General features: G+C 54.2%; 7 protein-coding genes across 7 annotated transcripts; 3 read left to right on the forward strand and 4 right to left on the reverse strand.

Annotated features, from left to right (window-relative positions):
* Window positions 1-79: 79 nt before the first annotated feature.
* LTS14_008092 (uncharacterized protein) lies at window positions 80-2,393 on the reverse strand (the record flags this gene model as incomplete). The annotated part of the gene is made up of 2 exons (XM_064840780.1): window positions 80-2,165; window positions 2,329-2,393. 2 exons carry the CDS (start codon window positions 2,391-2,393, stop codon window positions 80-82), a joined length of 2,151 nt encoding a protein of 716 aa, XP_064691811.1.
* Window positions 2,394-2,948: 555 nt separating this feature from the next.
* Window positions 2,949-4,410, forward strand: LTS14_008093 (uncharacterized protein; the record flags this gene model as incomplete). The annotated part of the gene is made up of 2 exons (XM_064840781.1): window positions 2,949-3,095; window positions 3,148-4,410. 2 exons carry the CDS (start codon window positions 2,949-2,951, stop codon window positions 4,408-4,410), a joined length of 1,410 nt encoding a protein of 469 aa, XP_064691812.1.
* An 867-nt stretch (window positions 4,411-5,277) lies between these two features.
* Window positions 5,278-6,651, reverse strand: LTS14_008094 (uncharacterized protein; the record flags this gene model as incomplete). The annotated part of the gene is made up of 1 exon (XM_064840782.1): window positions 5,278-6,651. The coding sequence occupies one exon, from the start codon at window positions 6,649-6,651 to the stop codon at window positions 5,278-5,280; it is 1,374 nt and encodes a 457-aa protein (XP_064691813.1).
* Window positions 6,652-8,428: 1,777 nt separating this feature from the next.
* LTS14_008095 (uncharacterized protein) lies at window positions 8,429-10,239 on the reverse strand (the record flags this gene model as incomplete). Its single annotated transcript, XM_064840783.1, has 2 exons — window positions 8,429-8,647; window positions 8,707-10,239. 2 exons carry the CDS (start codon window positions 10,237-10,239, stop codon window positions 8,429-8,431), a joined length of 1,752 nt encoding a protein of 583 aa, XP_064691814.1.
* Window positions 10,240-10,522: 283 nt separating this feature from the next.
* On the forward strand, window positions 10,523-12,385 carry LTS14_008096 (uncharacterized protein; the record flags this gene model as incomplete). The annotated part of the gene is made up of 2 exons (XM_064840784.1): window positions 10,523-11,141; window positions 11,190-12,385. The coding sequence occupies 2 exons, from the start codon at window positions 10,523-10,525 to the stop codon at window positions 12,383-12,385; spliced, it is 1,815 nt and encodes a 604-aa protein (XP_064691815.1).
* Window positions 12,386-12,954: 569 nt separating this feature from the next.
* LTS14_008097 (uncharacterized protein) lies at window positions 12,955-14,073 on the forward strand (the record flags this gene model as incomplete). Its single annotated transcript, XM_064840785.1, has 2 exons — window positions 12,955-13,026; window positions 13,063-14,073. The coding sequence occupies 2 exons, from the start codon at window positions 12,955-12,957 to the stop codon at window positions 14,071-14,073; spliced, it is 1,083 nt and encodes a 360-aa protein (XP_064691816.1).
* Window positions 14,074-14,768: 695 nt separating this feature from the next.
* On the reverse strand, window positions 14,769-17,345 carry LTS14_008098 (uncharacterized protein; the record flags this gene model as incomplete). The annotated part of the gene is made up of 4 exons (XM_064840786.1): window positions 14,769-16,056; window positions 16,234-16,316; window positions 16,374-16,526; window positions 16,587-17,345. 4 exons carry the CDS (start codon window positions 17,343-17,345, stop codon window positions 14,769-14,771), a joined length of 2,283 nt encoding a protein of 760 aa, XP_064691817.1.
* Between the last annotated feature and the right edge of the window lie 890 nt (window positions 17,346-18,235).

Raw genomic sequence — 18,235 nt, forward strand, 5'->3', positions numbered from 1 at the left:
TACTTTTACGAATGACGGAAAGGGCGGCTCTATTATTGCTCCTGTATCTGTATCACTACGTGACAAAGAATTGCTCCGTCTACACTTCTGCTCTCCGTCTTTCCTCGTCCTCCCTCTCATCGCTCAGAAGCGCCTGTCTTGCCTCCTGCTCATCCTCCTCCTCCTCAGCAGTAACTCTATCCTCCTTCGCCTGCTTCCACCCAGTCCCAGCCTGCACGATCACCGTCACTAACGCTAGTCCCGCCCCAGCTAAGAAAAGCGTGCGTAAGGCATCCTCATACCCCTTGATCGCGACCTCCTTCTCCACGCCCTGCAGCCCCCTCACAAGCCCTGGCGAGCCGAGAAGTCTTCGTACCAGATCCTCTCTGCCCTTAAACCCGTGTTCCGCGAAGCCCGACTCGAGCGAAGAATATAATCTTCGAGTGAAGATGCCACCTCCGATCGCCGACCCGAAGGATCCAGCGAAACCACGGAAAGTGGCCAGGAGGGAGGTAGCGATATAATGCGTCCGCTTCGGCGTCAGATGCAGTAGATGTGCGAGTGTGTAGTTCAACGCCGCGCCCGTCACGGCTCCACACGCCCCGACTACCAATACGAAAAGGACTGGAGAGGAATTCTCCGTGCAGAGGCCTGCTAGTAGTAGGAGTGTGATGGGGAAGAGAGCATACACGATTACGCAGGGTAACCAGTACGACCCGGGCCGCGTAATGTGCAACCACCCCACCGCTAAGCCACCTAATGCGAACCCGGCGTTCGTGGGGATCAAGATTGAACCAGCGGTCGCGGGACTCCAGCCTCGGACTGCGAGGGCGTAGGTCGGGGTGTAGAATAACACTGTCCAGCGGGCGAGCATGTAGCCTAGGGTTCCGAGACAGGTCAGAAGGAGACCCCGGGAGCGGAGCAGGGTGAGGGGGATGATGGGGTCCGCGGTTAGGTAGAGTTCGTTTAGGATGAAGGTTGTCAACACGAGGCCGGAGAGCAGGAGCGGGAGGAGTGGGATCCCGGAGGGGGAGGAGAGAGAGTAGAGGAGGAGGATGAGAGTTGTGGTTAGGGTTGCTGCGCCGAGGTAATCCAGCGAAGCTAGGCGTTGAAGGGGCGTGGGTGTCGGTTTCTGGATTCCGTCGTTGTGGGCGTCTTTGGGGGTGGAGTTCGGAGCGGCGCTTCCGGCGCGGAAGTCGTGCGGGATGGCTGCTAGTAGGACGATGCCACCGATTACAGCGACCGGGGCCTGAAGCCAGAAAAGTGCCCGCCAGCCGATCGTGTCGACTAATGCGCCGGCGAGTACGGCGCCGAGGGCTACACCAACGGTGTAGCCGGAATTCAACAGACCGATCGCTATGCCTCGTCTCTTCGACCCGGAAAGTTCGAGCACAATTACAATACTGATCGTAAACACACCACTTGCGCCCACGCCCTGCATCGCCCTCCCGGCAACGAAAACTGTGAAGTTCCGCGCTATACTACAGATCCCCGCGCCGATGGCAAGGATTAACGAACTCGCGAAGATACACCAGCGCGGCTGGAAAATCGTGGCGAGTTTGCCGTTTAGGGGGGAGAGCGCGGACATGGTGATGAGGAAGGAGGAGGTGAACCAGGTTGTTTTGTCGTAGACTTGTAGGTCTGATGCTATGTTGGATTGGGTGGTGGTGAGGAGGCTGATGTTGGTTGCTTGGAGGAAGATTAGGAGGGCGAGGGATAGCCCGGTTAGGAGGGCGCGGGTCCTTGTCAAGGACTGTGCTGCGGCTGTGTGCTGGTCGGTGGGGATTTTGGCCCGGGGCTTCGGATGGCCGTTCGTGGTGCCGTTGCTGGTGCTGTTAATATGGCTGTTGGGGACTCCATTTCCAAGGTGGCCGTTGGGCTCAGTACTTTCGGCGTCGGCGATGAGGGGATCTATTAGTGTTGATGCGGCCGGCATCAGTGGCGTTCGTTCCGTTGGATGGACGTGGCCATTTGTGGTGGTGTTATGCTCCGAGCCATCTTGAGCAATGGGCTGAGGCATCCAATCTCTGGCGTGATTCGTGACAGTATCGGCTTGCAATGCCTTACGGGTTGAGGTTGCTGATGTGTATAGCCCAGTAATCTCGAAATTATTTCGTGTCGTCTTGTAATCCGTCTCGTCCAGAGGCGCAAGCAACGTTGTCTCTAGTAGGGTATCTTCGCTTGCGCTGTGAGGAGATGATCCGAGATATCAGATGTTCCGATAGATTTCTTGTACAAGCCACAGGGCGTGGTGAGGGAGATTTGATCGTTGATATGTCATCTGGTTCTCTCCGAAACGTGCATGTTTGATATCACGGAGTTCGGCATTGAGCCCTGGCCATCGCTTACATCATCGTTTTCGATTGCCGGCAAGGCTCGGATAGAGCATGATCCGGACTTAGATCAGACTTCATTGCGCCGCCCTGCTCGTCTGTTTTCCACGCATTTTTAGGTTTGCTTGACATCTGCTGTGCGGACAGAGGCTCAATTCGCTGTAGAGAGCGAAGGCAGTGCTGCTCAAGCTGCCGAGGCGATCTCGGAACGGCAAGTCGGTAAGGGCCAACCACACCTGAACAAGTTATATGCACCTAGCTTTGCCGACGATCGATGGTGGGGTACTGTACACGATGATCTCTGCTGCAAACAACGAACACTCGGCCCCAAGGATGTCGCTCTGCGACTGGTGCTGCCAGCATTGTACCGAGAGTGCAAAGCTTAGGTGCACGATGAGGTAAGGATGGTAGATGGGTTTTTGATACAGGCGGTCGCTACGCCTGTGCCACTCCGACTCCCTAAGATCTCTAGCATCCATACTGTTATTCTTATTAGTGTTGCTGTTTGCGTTTGACCAGACTAATCTGCTCACTTCCATCCCCTCACTCGAGAACCGCGTCAGGCGAACAATAAGGCCTAGCATTTGATTCAACAGTCATAGCCAGACGAACTAATCCCCGCAATCGAACTCGAAAATGACGAGCAGCAGTATCGAGATAGGCATTGTAGGTGCAGGGATGGGTGGCGTGATGGCCTCAATAGCCATCGCCCGTGCTGGTGGCAAGGTGACTATCCTCGAAGCAGCCAGTCAGCTAGGTGAGATCGGGGCTGGCATACAGATGGTGTGTTCAGCGTCGTAAATCTTATAAGATGCTGGTGTTGACAACAAGGCAGACTCCTAATGTGTCAAGATTGCTCATCAGATACGGCGTCGACAAAGCCATCGGAAGCAATCTCAACCGCTTCGAAGAGGTCAATCTGCATGACAAGAGTGGTGCTCTGAAAGGCCATACCAAGATCTCACGAGTCGAACAAAGTCTGGGGTATCCTTGGTGGCTGGTCCATCGCCATCACCTCCACAATGGTTTGGTGGAAGTCGCACGGCAAAACGGTGTCAACTTCATCATCGACAGCAGGGTAATTGCAATCGAGCAGCAGCCTGATGGGCGAGTTACAGTCGCGACGGAGAAAGGCAAGGAGCACACATTCAACCTGCTTATTGGTTGTGACGGTGTGAGGTCCATCGTTCGGAGGACTCTATTTCCCGATGTCGAACCACGGCCGCCGAGTGGCAATTGTGCGTACAGAGCTATTGTACCGTACGATGAGATTCGTGCAGACCCGCAGACTCGCAGCCTGGTAGAGGACGAAGAAGGGAACCTCAAGCGCACCATGGAAGTCTGGATGGCATCCACAGGCTACATCATCAGCTACCCTATCTCTGACACTCGACATTTCAACATGGTGCTCAGCCATTTTCGCGATCCTCCTGTAAGCTGGGTAGAGGATGTTGAGATCCGGGAAGTGCAAGACGAGTTCAAGGACTACGACCCACGGATACGTGGAATCATCGAGAAGATTAAGCCGCCCATATCTCGATGGCCGCTGCTGGTGACTGGTCCGCTGAAGTCCTGGTCAAGTCCGCACAAGAACATTATGCTTATGGGTGATGCGGCACACAGCATGACGAACCATATGGCGCAAGGTGCTGCGACCAGTATGGAAGACGGGGCCTTTCTTGCACGATGTCTTGGTAAAGTGATAGAAGGTCGAATGACTATCGCGGACGCCATCACCATCTACGAGAAAGGTCGGATGCCAAAGGCAAGCTACAAGCAACAAGTCTCGTATCTCAATGGATGGTTATGGCAGCTACCGGACGGACCTGCTCAGGAAGCTCGAGACAAGTCTATGGAGCGCGAGCTTGAGGGCGTAGTGCCCATGCGAAGCTTAAACCTGTACGGGGATCCAAGTACCACGATGGAGTGCTATGGGTACGATGCAGAAAGACACGCGGACGATGAGATCGAGACGTGGTTGCATGATGGCGAGCCGGTTCGTGATGGGGCGACGACTGTGATGAAGGCGGAAGCTCATAGGATTGCGAACTGGTGTTTACCTGAAGGAGCGGGATTCGAGGTTCGGCCTAAGCTATGAACAGCGGGCTGTCGACTTCCCAACCGGAAGGGTGCTGGAGAGAGCGGTGGCTTCGTGGGCGTGGAGGCAATGCACCTTCAAGCCCTTAGAGCCGCGGTCTAGGGGCCCGATAGTTGATTGTATCAGCTTCTCCCGATTCTCACGGCTCAAATACAAGTGGCTGACCAAGGCACCTGTTAGCCATATTCGTGACCTGAGTGGTTGGCTCTCGTCGTCACCCTAACGTCTGTCTACATCACCGTGTTTCATTGGTCAATAGACTCTTCACCGGTGCAGGCACCAGGTACACGGTCACCACACCACCTTCACCTCCCGCCTCCATCGAATGGTAGACTTGCTTGGGCATAACCCAAAGGTATTAGATGCCTCAGGACGTAAAAGCTCATGCAGGACCCTGAGAACCGGGCGTAGATAGATGGGGGCTAAAAAGCTAGCAGAACAAAGTACTGCGTCCAACAATCACAGCCTGTACATGATTGGCTAGCAATGCTTTGGCGGTGCATTGGTGGGAATTGCATGGTCATAGGACAGGAGGGCGATAACGGGCGGTTGAGGCCGCCCTTGCGGAAGGATTGCCTTCAGCTCCTTTGACATGTGTGAGTATCGACGACACGTCACTTCGTCCGGTACATACATTCAGGATGTAGGCTGGAGACTGGCGTGAGGACTTCCATGTGCGTGAAACGTGTTGGGTCTCTGCTACCCACTCAGCTCGTAACTAAACATTATCGCCTGCAAACTCATCCTCGTGATTCCAGCGTCCAAACATGCTGTCGAGACGCAGGGAACGTATATCGTGCTGTATCATTCTGCGGAGCGCCTCCACTCCAAATCCGTGGACAATCAAAGCAAAGCAGAGCAAGCAAGCTACACCAGCACCAGCCGTCCTTGAGACTGCCTCACGAGCTTCTCCTTGACCAGCCAATCTTCCGTGACCTTGTCTGTTTGCCAGTCTGCAGGATCCGTCACGGCACCATTGTCCTGAGTCGCACTGTCCATGTGTCTCCCGACATGCTCCATGCGCTCTTCCCATGTCTTGAACTTCTTGTCGCAGAACATGCAGCCGCTTTGCTCGGGTGCAGTGCGCGTCTGTCTGTAGCATCGCCGCTCCACCTCGGCGAGCAGTTCTTCTTCTGTCGCATCGCTCTTGTTGCTGCCGCGGGAGCCACGTCGGGGTGATCGTGACTTGGTGGTCGCTTTCTTGGCGTCGGCGGAGACGGGATGCATGCGGCGAACGTGCTGGATGAACAGGTCTTTGCGGTTGAAGTCGTTTGGTTTACGCTCGCCATTGGGACACTGGTCGCAGCGCCAGAAACCTAGACGAAGGTGTTGGGTGGTGACGTGACGCTTCCATTCGTTCTTTGATGCGAAGGTCGAAGAACATTCGTATGTTGCAAAGGGGCATGGAAAAGGTCTAGCGCCGGTGTTGTCCTCGTTGCTATTGTTGGTCCTGCCATTACTGTTGGACGACCGGCGTCTTGCAGCGTGTGGGCGTTTGGTGACTTTGACCGACAGCACTGGCGAGGTAGATGATCGGGAAGAGTTTGTGCGTCGACGACGGTAGACCGGGGCGGGCTCTTGCACGGGCTTGTAATCTGCCTCAGCCTGACAAATCTGACTGCAAGGCGTCGCGACACTGACAGGCGTTGCAAGTTGCATGGGCTGATAGCCCTCTTGAGCATAAGACCCGTACGTGGTAGTCTCTTCCTCGGACAGAATGGTCTCGGCCTGCGCGTCGGCGCATCGCTGTACATCATGCATCGCGACACAGTGGCCTCCAGGGTAACCGCTCATATGCTCGATCGAACCGTAGAATCCATATCCGTGGAAGTACTTGTCCACTGACAGCTCGGGAGGGTAGGACGCGTTCCTGATGAACGGAGACGGATGTGGGGACCAGTCGTGCTCCGATAGTGTGCTGCTGGCGTGCGACACAGAATGGCCGCTGTTGCTTGGCGACGCGTATCGCTGGTGGGGTGAGTCCATGGAGCTTTCAGAGCCGATGTACATGGACATCCTACGCGGCATGACGTCCGGGTATGGCTGCATGATATGCTCCTGCACAGGCCCTGGGTGATAGATGGGTCCTTCGTGCTTCTGCTGAAAGCGCTCCATGGGCTGCCAGAGCGGACTGTACGTCTGCATCATCTCATAGGATTGCTCGCCTCTTGGGATGTAGAACTCATCCGGTCGGTCCTCTATTTTCCAGGATGTCAGGTAAGGTCCTGGTAGCATCGTCATGATCTCAAGGATAGACAGTCAAAGAACGTCCTGGAGATGCTCCCAATGGGTCTCAGGTCAGTCGAAGTCGTCCTTGTGGGTTTGGGTCCTGGTTGGGTTGATGTCCCAGGTGTGTGGCCTCTCCGTTCTCGCGTCAGAACATATATCAGTTCGACGACGACTCAACGTATTGCGACAAACCGCAGCAACGCCGTTGACGATGAAATGAAAATGTATGCTATGACCAAGGTCGAGGCGAAGTAATACTCTTGGACGATGGGTCACAATAGCAGCAACGATATCGTGATCTGATGCAGACCGAGAGCTGCGCCTACCCGTACGTCTTCCGCTGTTATATGTCAATATCAAGCGTTTGTGACTGTGGACAGAGCTCGCAGAGCCGCATCGAAGTCACTAAGAGACCAGACCGGCGGACTCATGCAAGCCGCCCGTGGGGCGCAACCCCTGCATTGGGACCGGTGAAGGTAACATTGGACGAATAGATCAAGGCACCTGGCCATCTCAAGAGCATTCGTTAAGCAACGGCAGAAGATCTGCCCCGATAAGGAGCACTGACTGCCCATCGCGTGAGCTTAACAGCGGTTTGTTGTCTCCGCAGATGGGTCGCCCTCATGCATATGCACTTCGCTTGCCTCTGTGCTACTGTACTGCGCTTGTTTGAGCTTTGGATTTGTGCGTTAGTCGACGCCTTTGTGTTGGATCCTTCGTCGATCTCGAATCCTACAGGTCGATCGGAAGTCCATGGCGCATGACGCTTTTGCTCCATGTGCTGCTCGTGCGTCAGTTGTGGGGGCTAAGTGCCTATACTCTGCATGCGAAGGTCAAGCTTCCATCACCGCCAACATGCCTTAGGCTCGTACCTGAGCACATGGTGTGGGTGGTGGCCCCCAAAAAAGCTCGAGGTGCTTTGACTCAGCCGCCACGAGACCGGACAGTTCTGCCACTCATCTGTCTCTGAATAGCATTGCGCAAAGAAAAAGCAAGCAGACTCGAGCGGAGCTCAGAGCTCAGCCGCTGACTGCCCGAACTGGACGTGACAACGCACAAGGCGGCCTCAGGTTTCAAGGTTGCCTTCTTGGTTGCCTTTATCGCGCCCGGGCCTTAATGATGCTGTCAGTGTCGCCCTCATTGATGGAGGGTCTCAGGTGCGTGACTGGACCTATGGTCATCTGGAGCAGTGTCGGGGGAAGATCGGCAGTCGTTGAACTAATGATGGAAAGGCGTCGAGCGGCTATCAAAGTCGTTGCGATGCTGGCGGTGCGTAGCTTAATGAGGGCCGAGCCCCCATCTGAAAGTAGTTTGGCGGGTAATCGTCTGCCCGATCAAGTCGCTTAATCGGCACCGAGCCGCTCCTTGGCCTCCGCGAAAAGCGGGGATCTGGAACCATAAATCGCTAAACCATGTAGGCTATCAGAGAGAATTTGGTCCACAAACGCCATCTACAACGTTGGATGCATATATACTCGGACACGCCGATAGAGACGAGAGGATCTCCCCAAGTTCCAGAATGTGGACTCTGGCGGTGCTGTCCTTACAAGGATCGGAAGTTGATGGCATTTCTGTGGTTAGGCTTATCTGTACAACGGACCGTCATTTCCGTGGACGAGACAGTTGTGGTAGATGGGAAAGATTGGTCGAGGGTCGATGGTGTTCATATTGCAGGTATCTATGCGTAGTATGCGGCTTAGAGATTGCCCTTCTGCAACTTTAGACGAACGCTATGGGACTTGAGCGCCGCCGAGCACGTCCGCCATGATTAGCAATTGCGGAGAGTGTTTTACTCGTCGTCGCCGTCTTCTTGCACCGGTGCCATCTGCTCCGTGCCATCCTCGTCTTCTTCGAAAGTATCGCGCGGCACGTTATACAGGCGAATGGTGGGCTTGTTCGGATCCTTGACAAGCACGTACTTGCCGTCGTCCTCCTTCATAACCATGTCGACAAAGGTGCGGACAATAGCCCAACCATTGTTCAGATTGAGGTTCATCTGAGCGGCGAACTGTGATGGTGGTCAGTAAGAGCATGTACACAAAAGTTTCTGGGAGGGTTGGAACATACCTCACGCGGCTTGTAGCCCAACACACCAAGAACGACATGCTCTGCTGTGCTCTTGGGGTTGGAACGAGACACGAAACCAAGCTTCATCAGATCCGCTTTCGCCAAGATGGCTTGCGTTGTCCATCTCGCAAGCTTGCAGCTGTTGTTCTTCATCTCGGTAGCAACGACAGCACCGCGCTGTGAAGCAAGCTTGCTGCGCCAGTTGAGCGCGCCTCCAGAACCCTGCGCGTTGTTGTCGAACTCGTTGAGTGCCTTGATTACGAGCATCTGGTCTTCTCCAGAAATGTTGTTCTTCGATACTGCATCAATCTCGGTTCGTACGATAAGGTGCAGAGGCTCAGCGTCAGCTTCGAGAGATAAATCGAAGCGGCGATATCTGTATGCCTTGCTGGCTGGCGGATCGGTCTCCTCAGACGCGTTGTAGAATGGATGCTCATTGTTCATGTCGTGCTTGCTCGTCTCGCTTTCGAGGACCACTTGTGTCGGAAAGACATTGTTGATGTGAGTTGCCTCTTCCTTGAGCGCACCAGGAGCGTTCATCTGATCCTTGTTGCCTTCGCTGATCTCAAGAGGCGGCTCCGCAGCATTCTCGTTGACTGTGACCATGTCTAAGCTGCTACCATCACGTTTGTCGATGTAGATCTTGTCACCCTCCTTCAACATCACAATATCCCAGCTGTACACACTACGTGGTGCACACATGAGCATGGAGAGAATGTTATCAGTCGCGAACACGGTAGCTTCATCCTTTTCGGCGAGACCTTGGATGATGGGATCCGATGATGTAGAAACATTGTAAGCAGCGCGATCGAGGACCTGCAGCTTGCGGATGGACGTAGGAGCGCCGGGTTGCTTGTCGTAAGTACGGTCGTAGTTGTACAAGAAACCAAAGTCGTCGAGATCCTCGCCCTCACCAGTGTCCAGGTTGAGCTTGGATAGTCTGCTAAAGTCGATCTCCTCGAGCATACGCCAAGTATCCTTCGGCTGCACAGAAGCCTCACGATTACGCTGTGGCTTGTCCCAGTCTTTCCAGCCGAATCGGCGCCCTCCTCTACCGCCGCGACCACCGCGCTGATCGTAGCCTTGCTGACCTCCCCGTCCGCCACCAACACGCTGAAATGTGCCACGCCCGCCACGCTGGTTCTGTCCTCCTCTCTGACCGCGTCCTCGGCCGAATACAGCACTTCCACGTCCGCCAAAACCTCGGCCTCTTGACGAAGCCTGCGAGCGATCTACCAAAGAGAAGGTGTTGTCTTCGTTCGTGCCCTCGATGTTAAAAACAGTCTGCAAGCCAGTACCTGCGCCGTAGACCTGATCCCTGTACCGTGGCTGGTACTGATTTCGGCCTCCACGCTCGCCATCCTTACCAGAAGTCCAGTCTGCCATGCGACCCAGCTTGTCGCCTTTGGAAAAGGGCGCATATGGAACGCCATTTAAAGTAGTCTCCGTCGTGGTCGGTGGTCCCCATGTGTCTGTGGTGGGGATTGAGCTGATGATGCTTTCCAAGCCGGCGAACTGTGTTGAAGGCGCCATGAATATGTGTGTTCAGAGATTTGTCGAGCCCAGTAAACGCTGGCTCTTCGAATAATGTGATGATTGACTGCTAGTCACATTTATTGTGCAAACTCTTGGCAAGTGCGGCCGTTGCGGGAAGCGGGGCGGCCAGCGCGACTCCGCGCGGCCGCGTCTACTTCGTTTGGGCATTACTATATGTGCTCTCCGTCCTCACCATGTACCGATACAAAGCGTGAGAAGCCTCTTGGTCGGCCGCCTCGACCTCGGAACATCATCATGGACTTGAGTCCTCACCAAAGGGATGGTCAGAAAGATCGAACTTCGAGTCCACGCTGGTGCTCCTTCGGGCCACAACGATGATGGACGATATCGAAGACTGGCACATGCTTATGCGGAGCACAACGGATGGACTGAGATTCAAACCCCATCAGCTGAGATAGCCAACGAGCCTTATGATTCTGGCGCCGCAATTGCCACTTCGAAGCTCATCGCTGGTCAGTCAGAAAATGTGGCAATAGATGACGAGACAGCGTATCTGGATGACACACAGCTGGCATACAATGCTCTGGAGAGCCAGTTACTGACATCTTCTTTGGACCTTCATGAGGAGATAACCCCACGCCGGACGCCCCATGTTCCGGCAGCAGAATCACCATGGCCGGACGATCTTGCACGACACAGTCCAGTAGCTGAACCATCTCTTACTGCCAACGATGCACTCAGTGAACAGATCTCTTCGCCGCCTTCACGGCCTCATGTAGGTGTCATACGTCCAGCTTCGCGAAGCGCTGACACCGCGATTTTCAAACCTTTCAAGCTGCCGATCAAGCGAAAGCCAGTATCGGACGATGATGGGCAGGAAATTCCAAAGCAAATCGCGCGCCCCGGCGTACATCATATGAAGACGCCTTCAGTAAACGGTGAGAGTCAGTCGTCTTACCTAAGGACTCCGATACTAGTGACACCAGCTAGAAGACAGGAATTTAGTGGCCATGAAACTTCGCTGATCGAGTATACTGCTGTCCGGGATGATGAGGGTATCTCAAAAAACGCTGAGGGGAAGAATGAAGACCATGAGGTTTTAGTAAGAAGTCCTACTATGGCGGATTATCGGGAGCATACGCCCAAGCCGCAACTTACCATGCCTTTTGTTCCACTAAGGGAAGGCGATCAAACGGGTCTTGCTTATATTGGGAATCTTGGGGCTCCGCAAACAGTCACTCCATTGCGTATGCCACACCAGTCGCAGCTATCCGGCAGCGGCCAAGAGAGTACATCTGAGCTACCGACAAGCTACTCTCTAAGTGACATTACGTCCGAGAGCTCGCGAGCCAGATTACGCAATTCGCAACGCTCGACCAGTGACCCAGGTCCAATTACTGTATCCAGTGCAGCCTCAAACTCCGCAGGTTCAGTCAGATCTGCTAGTCAGCCGGCACAACCAGCTTCCGGGTCGTTGCTGAAATCGCCCAAGACTCCGTCCGGTCAACACGAATGCTACCGACAGGACAAAGAGAATCGGACTGGAGCAGCCGGTGTACTGGCATTGACCGTGGATGCAAGGCCCGCATCGGGGGAGAGGTCAGATTCTTCACCTGATCATTCCGAGATTGTCCAAGCAATGGGGCGGTGCGACGGCCTCGACGTGCTTGAAGCGCGACAGGCAGAGGAATCACGCGCATCAATATTGGATGACCTCTCTGCCAGTGTCCGACCGCCAGCGCCCATGACAGCTTTGGCAAAATTTGATACGCATGTGACTGCCTCCCTCAAATATCTGGCAGACCACCCAACCATGGCCAATTGCTACAAGCCAGCGTCTGTTCAGCGAGATCTTCGTCCCATGGAACGAGGATACTGGCTGATTCCCACTCTCGAGTGGCCGGCCGAGAAGCAGCTAAAGTTCTGGGAATACCTGATATCATTCATCGGCGACGGGCAGGCTGGCTGGGGTGTTTGGTGTGTGCGAGAGCGTTCGCAGCAACCACTCGTGACCACGACAATTGGCACCGTGAAGGTGTACTGCTGGGGTGAAGTTGTTAAGCACATCTATCTGATGCTGTACGTTGCGAGCGAAAGTAAGGTCCGAAAGCTTGGGCTACAGTGGTTCGACTCCGAGGATAGCAAGGTCATCCAGATGCGAGAGGTGGCATCAAGAACATAGGTCTTGAATGATTCGTGTCGAGAGGTTTCGCATAATCTGGACTAGTGACAGCGCATAGTCTCACCCTCTGGCAGCTATGCGTAAAGGTTCAGTGGCTATGTCTACTTGTGAAGATGCGGCTACGGTGCCCATCTCATACTCGTCAATGAGTCGACGTACTGTTCGCAACCGCGAGTCCAGGATCAAGCAATCAACCGGAATACGCTGCCAAAATTCGCTCCACAATTTCACGCACGTAACGGAGGGCACTGACCAATAGCAAGAGCCTCTGTATCTAGAGATACTACCTTCCCGAGATACTTAGTAGGACAATTCCATCACACCACTGGCTATTTCCCTGCTACTCGGACGTAGGCATGGGCGATGATGAACGATATCGTCGAAAGGCCAAATATGCTACCCAGGCCACTTCGGCAAAGGTGGGTCCATGAATTCACATAAATGTGCTTGTCCACTTCACGTCCTCTTGTGTACATCCCATCTGAACCTCGTTACGTTACACGACACTTTCCTCTCGAGGCCGTATATTGACACCCCGCCCACGCAAATAACCTTCGACTTCAATCACAATGCTCTTATCAGCATCCGAACTTGAAAAATCTTCTCAGATTGAACCATCCATTCTGAAAGTGAGCTATGAGGTATGCCGTTCTGGAACTTCCTAATGCTAACTGCAGATCTACCAGTACGCCCAAGAGGACCCCACGCCACCAGCCGACTGGCAAGATGCGAAGAGTATCGCCGACTTCATGGACAGCGTCGAGACCAATGCCATGGCTCAGCTGGGACCAGCAGAAGCAACTCTCATCGAGGAAGAACACCAGATCACCATGCGTGACGGCTATCAAAGCAAGATCAAGATCCATCATCCAGCCGAAAAGCCTGCTTCTGGCAGTCCATTAATCGTGCTCCTGTACGGAGGCGGCTTCATCTCCGGCTCTCGTCACCAGCTCACGCCGAATGCCAGAGCACTCGTCAGGCTCTTTAATGCTGTGGTAGTCAACATCGACTACCGGCTTAGTCCCGAGCACAAGTGGCCTGTCCCAGCCCACGACGCCTGGGATTCGCTGCAGTGGATCGCCGCTCATGCTAGGAGCGACCTGCATGCCGATCCTAAGAGAGGCTTCCTCATCGGCGGGGCATCGGCCGGGGCCTGTCTCTCCGCTGCCCTTACCAACCTGTCGATTCAGCTTCAGATGTCGCCGCCTTTGACTGGACAGTGGCTAGCTGTGCCTTCACTAATGGAAGCCGAACACGTTCCTTTCGAATACAATGATTACTTTCTCTCTCGTGAGCACAACAAGACAGCACCCGGTCTCGATGTAGCAGCGCTCGAAGCCATAGCTCAGCATACTGGCGCAAGTAATACTTCCGAGCTACGTTTCCCCATCTTGTTCCACACCAACAAACTCATCGACTTCGCCAAGATCCCACCAACATTCTTCACAGTCAGTGGGATGGATCCGCTCCGAGATGACGTTCTGATCTACGATGAAGTCTTGAAGGAGGCTGGGGTCAAGACGAAAGTGGATTTGTACTATGGGTGTCCTCATGCTAGCTGGGCGTTCATGCCTGGTGAGCAGAATACTGTAAAGGCTCTTGGGGATATCAATACCGGATTTGGATGGTTATTGGGAAAGGAGATCACGCGCGAGCAAGCGATGGAAGCTTATGCGCCTTCTGTCTAGGCGGGGATGACTTGCTCTTGGCTTGTCCGTGAAGGACGACAAGTTCGTGCGAACAGACGGTAGAGGTTCATACACGAGCCGGTGAAGTCACTTTCGGGATGAATGCGGCTGAAAGGACTAAGCAGTAAAGGGAATTGCGAACCAACAAGTGATGCATTGGATATACTAAACATGTGAAGTCATCCTTCCCGCATCGAAACTTCTTCGTGCTGTCAGATCATGCTGCATTGCTTTTACAATTTCGTGACACATTGGGAACCGTGAAGGTTCCGCAACTTGCCATGATCTGTTCAAGTCCAGCGGCGATTATAAGGCTAGCAGCCAGAGCCACATGTGTCATTACGCTCACGCAATGGAAAGAAACGTGAGAAACAATCGCACGATGTCTGTATAATGCTGTTTGAGTATCTCGTACCATTATGCTACTGCTACATGCTACATTTCCGTATCCTCCATCCCAACCCATTGCTCCATCATGCGCACTGCATTCTGAAAGAGGATGAGCAGTGTTGCCGTGTCATTCTTGCCCAAGTTCCTTCCATCCCGACGCCGAATGTATTACCAGCCGTGTAAGAAGACAGGCATGCAAGCAAGCACGTGATTGTTTTGTTGTGCTTCGACTATTTCCGGGGATCTCATGCCTTACGCCGCATCTCGTCCGTCAATCGTGTCGTGTCGTATCGTATCGTCTCCCATCAATGACCCTTCAATTCCGGGAACAGCTCATCAAGAGCACTGTTTCCAGCTGGCATGTTTGGTGTCTTGAAATCGAAGTGTCCGCCGAAATCTCCCCAGCTGCTGCCATCGGTAGGCAGGGGAGCGAACATATCACCGCCAGTCGTGACGGGGGCACCAGAGCCGGCGCCGTACAAGGTGAAGTCGCCGCCGAAACCTTCATCAATATTCATTGCGTCGTAGTGGTGGGGAGCCGTTATAGTCTGGTTGAGCTGAGCGCCGCCGGGAGAGATATGCTCCATGGTCGATACGCCACCCATGCCGGTGTCGAAGCAACTAGCACCCTCTGTAGCGTACGGGGACGGTTGTGGGAAGTTGAGGTTGCTGAAGTCGAAGTCGTCGAAGTGCAAATCTTGTGGTGATACACTGTTCTCGACTGAGCTGCCGTCCAACTGCAGGCCTGAGTGAGAGGAGTTGGTTGTAGATGCGCGACGGTCGTCGCTGAGAGCTGGCGTTGGGAAATTGGCCATGTCGTTGAAGTTGAAGTTCATGTTGAAGTGTCCCGCAAAGTCGTTGCCGGAGAAGTTAGGCGATGGGGCTGTCCAGGAAGGCGTATTGTAGCTGCTGGGACCAGCAACGCCCAACGGAGGCGGCGGCATGGAGCCACGGCTTGACGCCCAAGAAGGCGACGGCGCAATGGGCGTCAATGGCGTCAGCAAGGTAGAGGAAGGCGATGGCGGCACCGAACCACGCGGCAGACGAGTGACAGTCTTGCTGCCCTTGCCTTTGCCGTTTGACTTCGAACGGACGTACTGCCAGCCATGCGCCTTCTCCATGTGCTGTTTGCAGTTCGACTCACGCTTGGAGTTGTACGGGCAAGGCTGGAACAGGCAGCGGTATGATGGCGGCTCGGCGGAGTGCTTGTCGTTGATGTGACGCTCAAGCTCCTTCTCCGTCGGCCAGCCCTGGCCGTGGAACTTACACTTGTCATCAGGACACTTCCATGGACGCTCGTGTGTCTTGATGTGCTTAGTGAGATCGCATGGTCGCTTGAACTCTTTGTCGCAAGCATCGACCGGGCAGTAATGTGTCTCAGGCTTGGCACCCTTCTTGCGGCGTGCCATCGACCGCATGGCTTCCTCATCGTCGACGATGTCGGCAGGCATGGGTCGCTTCATTGTGATCTCTTCCTCAGAAAGAGGGAGGCCGGTGGCGACACTTATAGTTTTGCCGTCCTTAATGTGTCTGACTAGCTCAGCTGGCTTTCCATTGTGACTCATGCCACCATGGAGTGAGACAGTTTCATCCCTGTAGTACAAAGTACATTAACACGTGACCAAAGACCATTGACAATAGGACAATGACAATAGGAAGAAGGAGCTTGCATGAAGCTATTGAGTGTGACTGTGTTGTGCCGCAGTCGACCGGTCAAACGGCTTGGCGGTGGCGCGGCAGCGCGAAGGATGTAAAAGTGGAGCAACTTACGGAGTGTAATCCATCTCACCAAGTTTCTTGCCTTGTTCCTGTCTCTCGCGTGTAGCTTGTAGAATCTGTGCGTATCTGCGAATCTGAAGAAGGATGTCAGTACACAGCTGCGTGTGGCCGCAGAACCTGTTAGAACACACCTGCTCGACCAGATCAAAGAAGTAGCCTTGCGTATACGGTCGATCGGCGGGCGTACGTTGGTCTGACTCGTGAAGTGTCGTGACGGTTGTATGCAGCACTCGAATCGTTCGTTGACAGAAGCGTAGATATTTGCTGGGCGAGCGCGAATACTCCTGAACACCAAAACTCCAATAAGCAACCGCATTGTCCCATAGAGAACTAATGCCACTTACCGGTGCCAAGAATATCAACGTCTTCTCGAGTTCACGGAGAGTCGTGATCTCCTTGTTGCCGATGCGCTCTGGCACCTCCTGAATGAGCGGGTGAAAGTCCTTGAGAGCGTCCTCTTCAAGGATGGGCTTGACGATGTATTTGTGAATTTGCTTGCAAGCGTAGTCGCTGAGTCCAGCTTCTTCGTCTTCGTCATCAGTGACGAGAGGAGAGCGGGTCGATGTCTCCTCTGCGTTTGAAGTTAGCGTTTGCGCGGGGCGGACTGCATGCAGGATGCAGGGTTGCTCACCGGTCGACTTTAGCGAGACACAATCCGAGTCAGCCACGCTTGAGCCAATGCCACTATCCGAAGAGTGACTGTGGCGACGATAGTCTGGTCGCACCTTTTGTAGAGTGGTATCTTCCCGAGCAGAAGCAACCACGAATGTAGGCACAGGGAGCACTTCAGGCTCGCATAGCACGGCGCCGAGGGCCAGCTTGGAGTTGGTGGCGATGGCCTGGTCGACTCGCTGAAACAGCTCAGCAGTGCGACGCTCGCCTGCGCCGATGAGAAGATCCTCGAGCGACTTGGGGCATGTTGTAGAGCGTGCGGCCGTGGGCACAGGAAGTGACTCCACCGGATCCCAGATGTCTTCAGTCTTGTTGGTATTGGAAAAGGTCTGGCCCTTGCGGAGGTTCATATTCTGGAAGGAGGAGATGAGTGAGGGAGTCATGTCGGGGTCGAGATGCGCTGGCCGGCGGCGGGGATGCACTGAAGGCATGTTTCCAGACGATCGGGGAGGGTTGTACCGTCGGCGGTCTCTGCGAACCGTTAGCCTGGCTCAGGCCCAATGGGGATGTGAGTCACTCACTTCGCAGCTCAGTCGCTGCCACCTTTCCAGAGAAGTGACGAGATTGTCCAGGTGGTGATATGGCCACTCTCGTAGGCGGTCGGATTCTGTGAGTGCAGGTAAAAAAAGTCGTCCAAGAAATCGGCCACGTATCTGGTTTCGTGGCCTGACGGGTTAGATTTGTCGAAAGGAAGGCAGACGTGATCGTGAGATCAGGAAACACCGCGATGGACACCTCGAGCTCTTGACGAGACGTCTGCCTGCGCCAGCGTAGGCAGCAGCGATGATGGATTGCACTTAGGCCTGATTGGCTCTAGCGGCTGTCGGTGGTGGCTGTGCTCTTCCCGACACTTCTATTATTGTTAAACGTGACAGCGTCCACTTTGCTATATCTGAAGGACTTTGTTTTCTTCGGGATGCTAGACCTTCACTGAACAACGGATAGCGCTGCTTCAACACGCTATCGCATTTGCTGTTCCACAATAGCAGATGTCGAGAAACGACGAAGTTCAATGCATGATGGCCTGAGGCGAAAATTGCTCGCATAAGCAGACACGGCAGACCGGTGAGCGGGAGCTGTCGGCCGAGAAAGTGAGCTTACACCTTGTTTGAAACGAACCGGAATCCTTCAGGCTGCTCAGCTGGTCGACAATGATGACACCTTTTGGCTACGCAATCGCCAGAGTGCAGACGGACACGTCGCGCGTCGACTATCAGCTCCGAATGTCAATGGTCTGGACTGACCGCATCTGGAAGGGATGATGCAGCAACGTCGTTCGAGAATGCATGACTCCGGAATCTTGGCGTTACGTGATGGCCAA

This window comes from Recurvomyces mirabilis (assembly GCF_035927965.1).
Source record: "Recurvomyces mirabilis strain CCFEE 5264 chromosome Unknown scaffold_23, whole genome shotgun sequence".
In the NCBI taxonomy this organism is placed as follows: Eukaryota; Fungi; Ascomycota; class Dothideomycetes; order Mycosphaerellales; family Teratosphaeriaceae; genus Recurvomyces; species Recurvomyces mirabilis.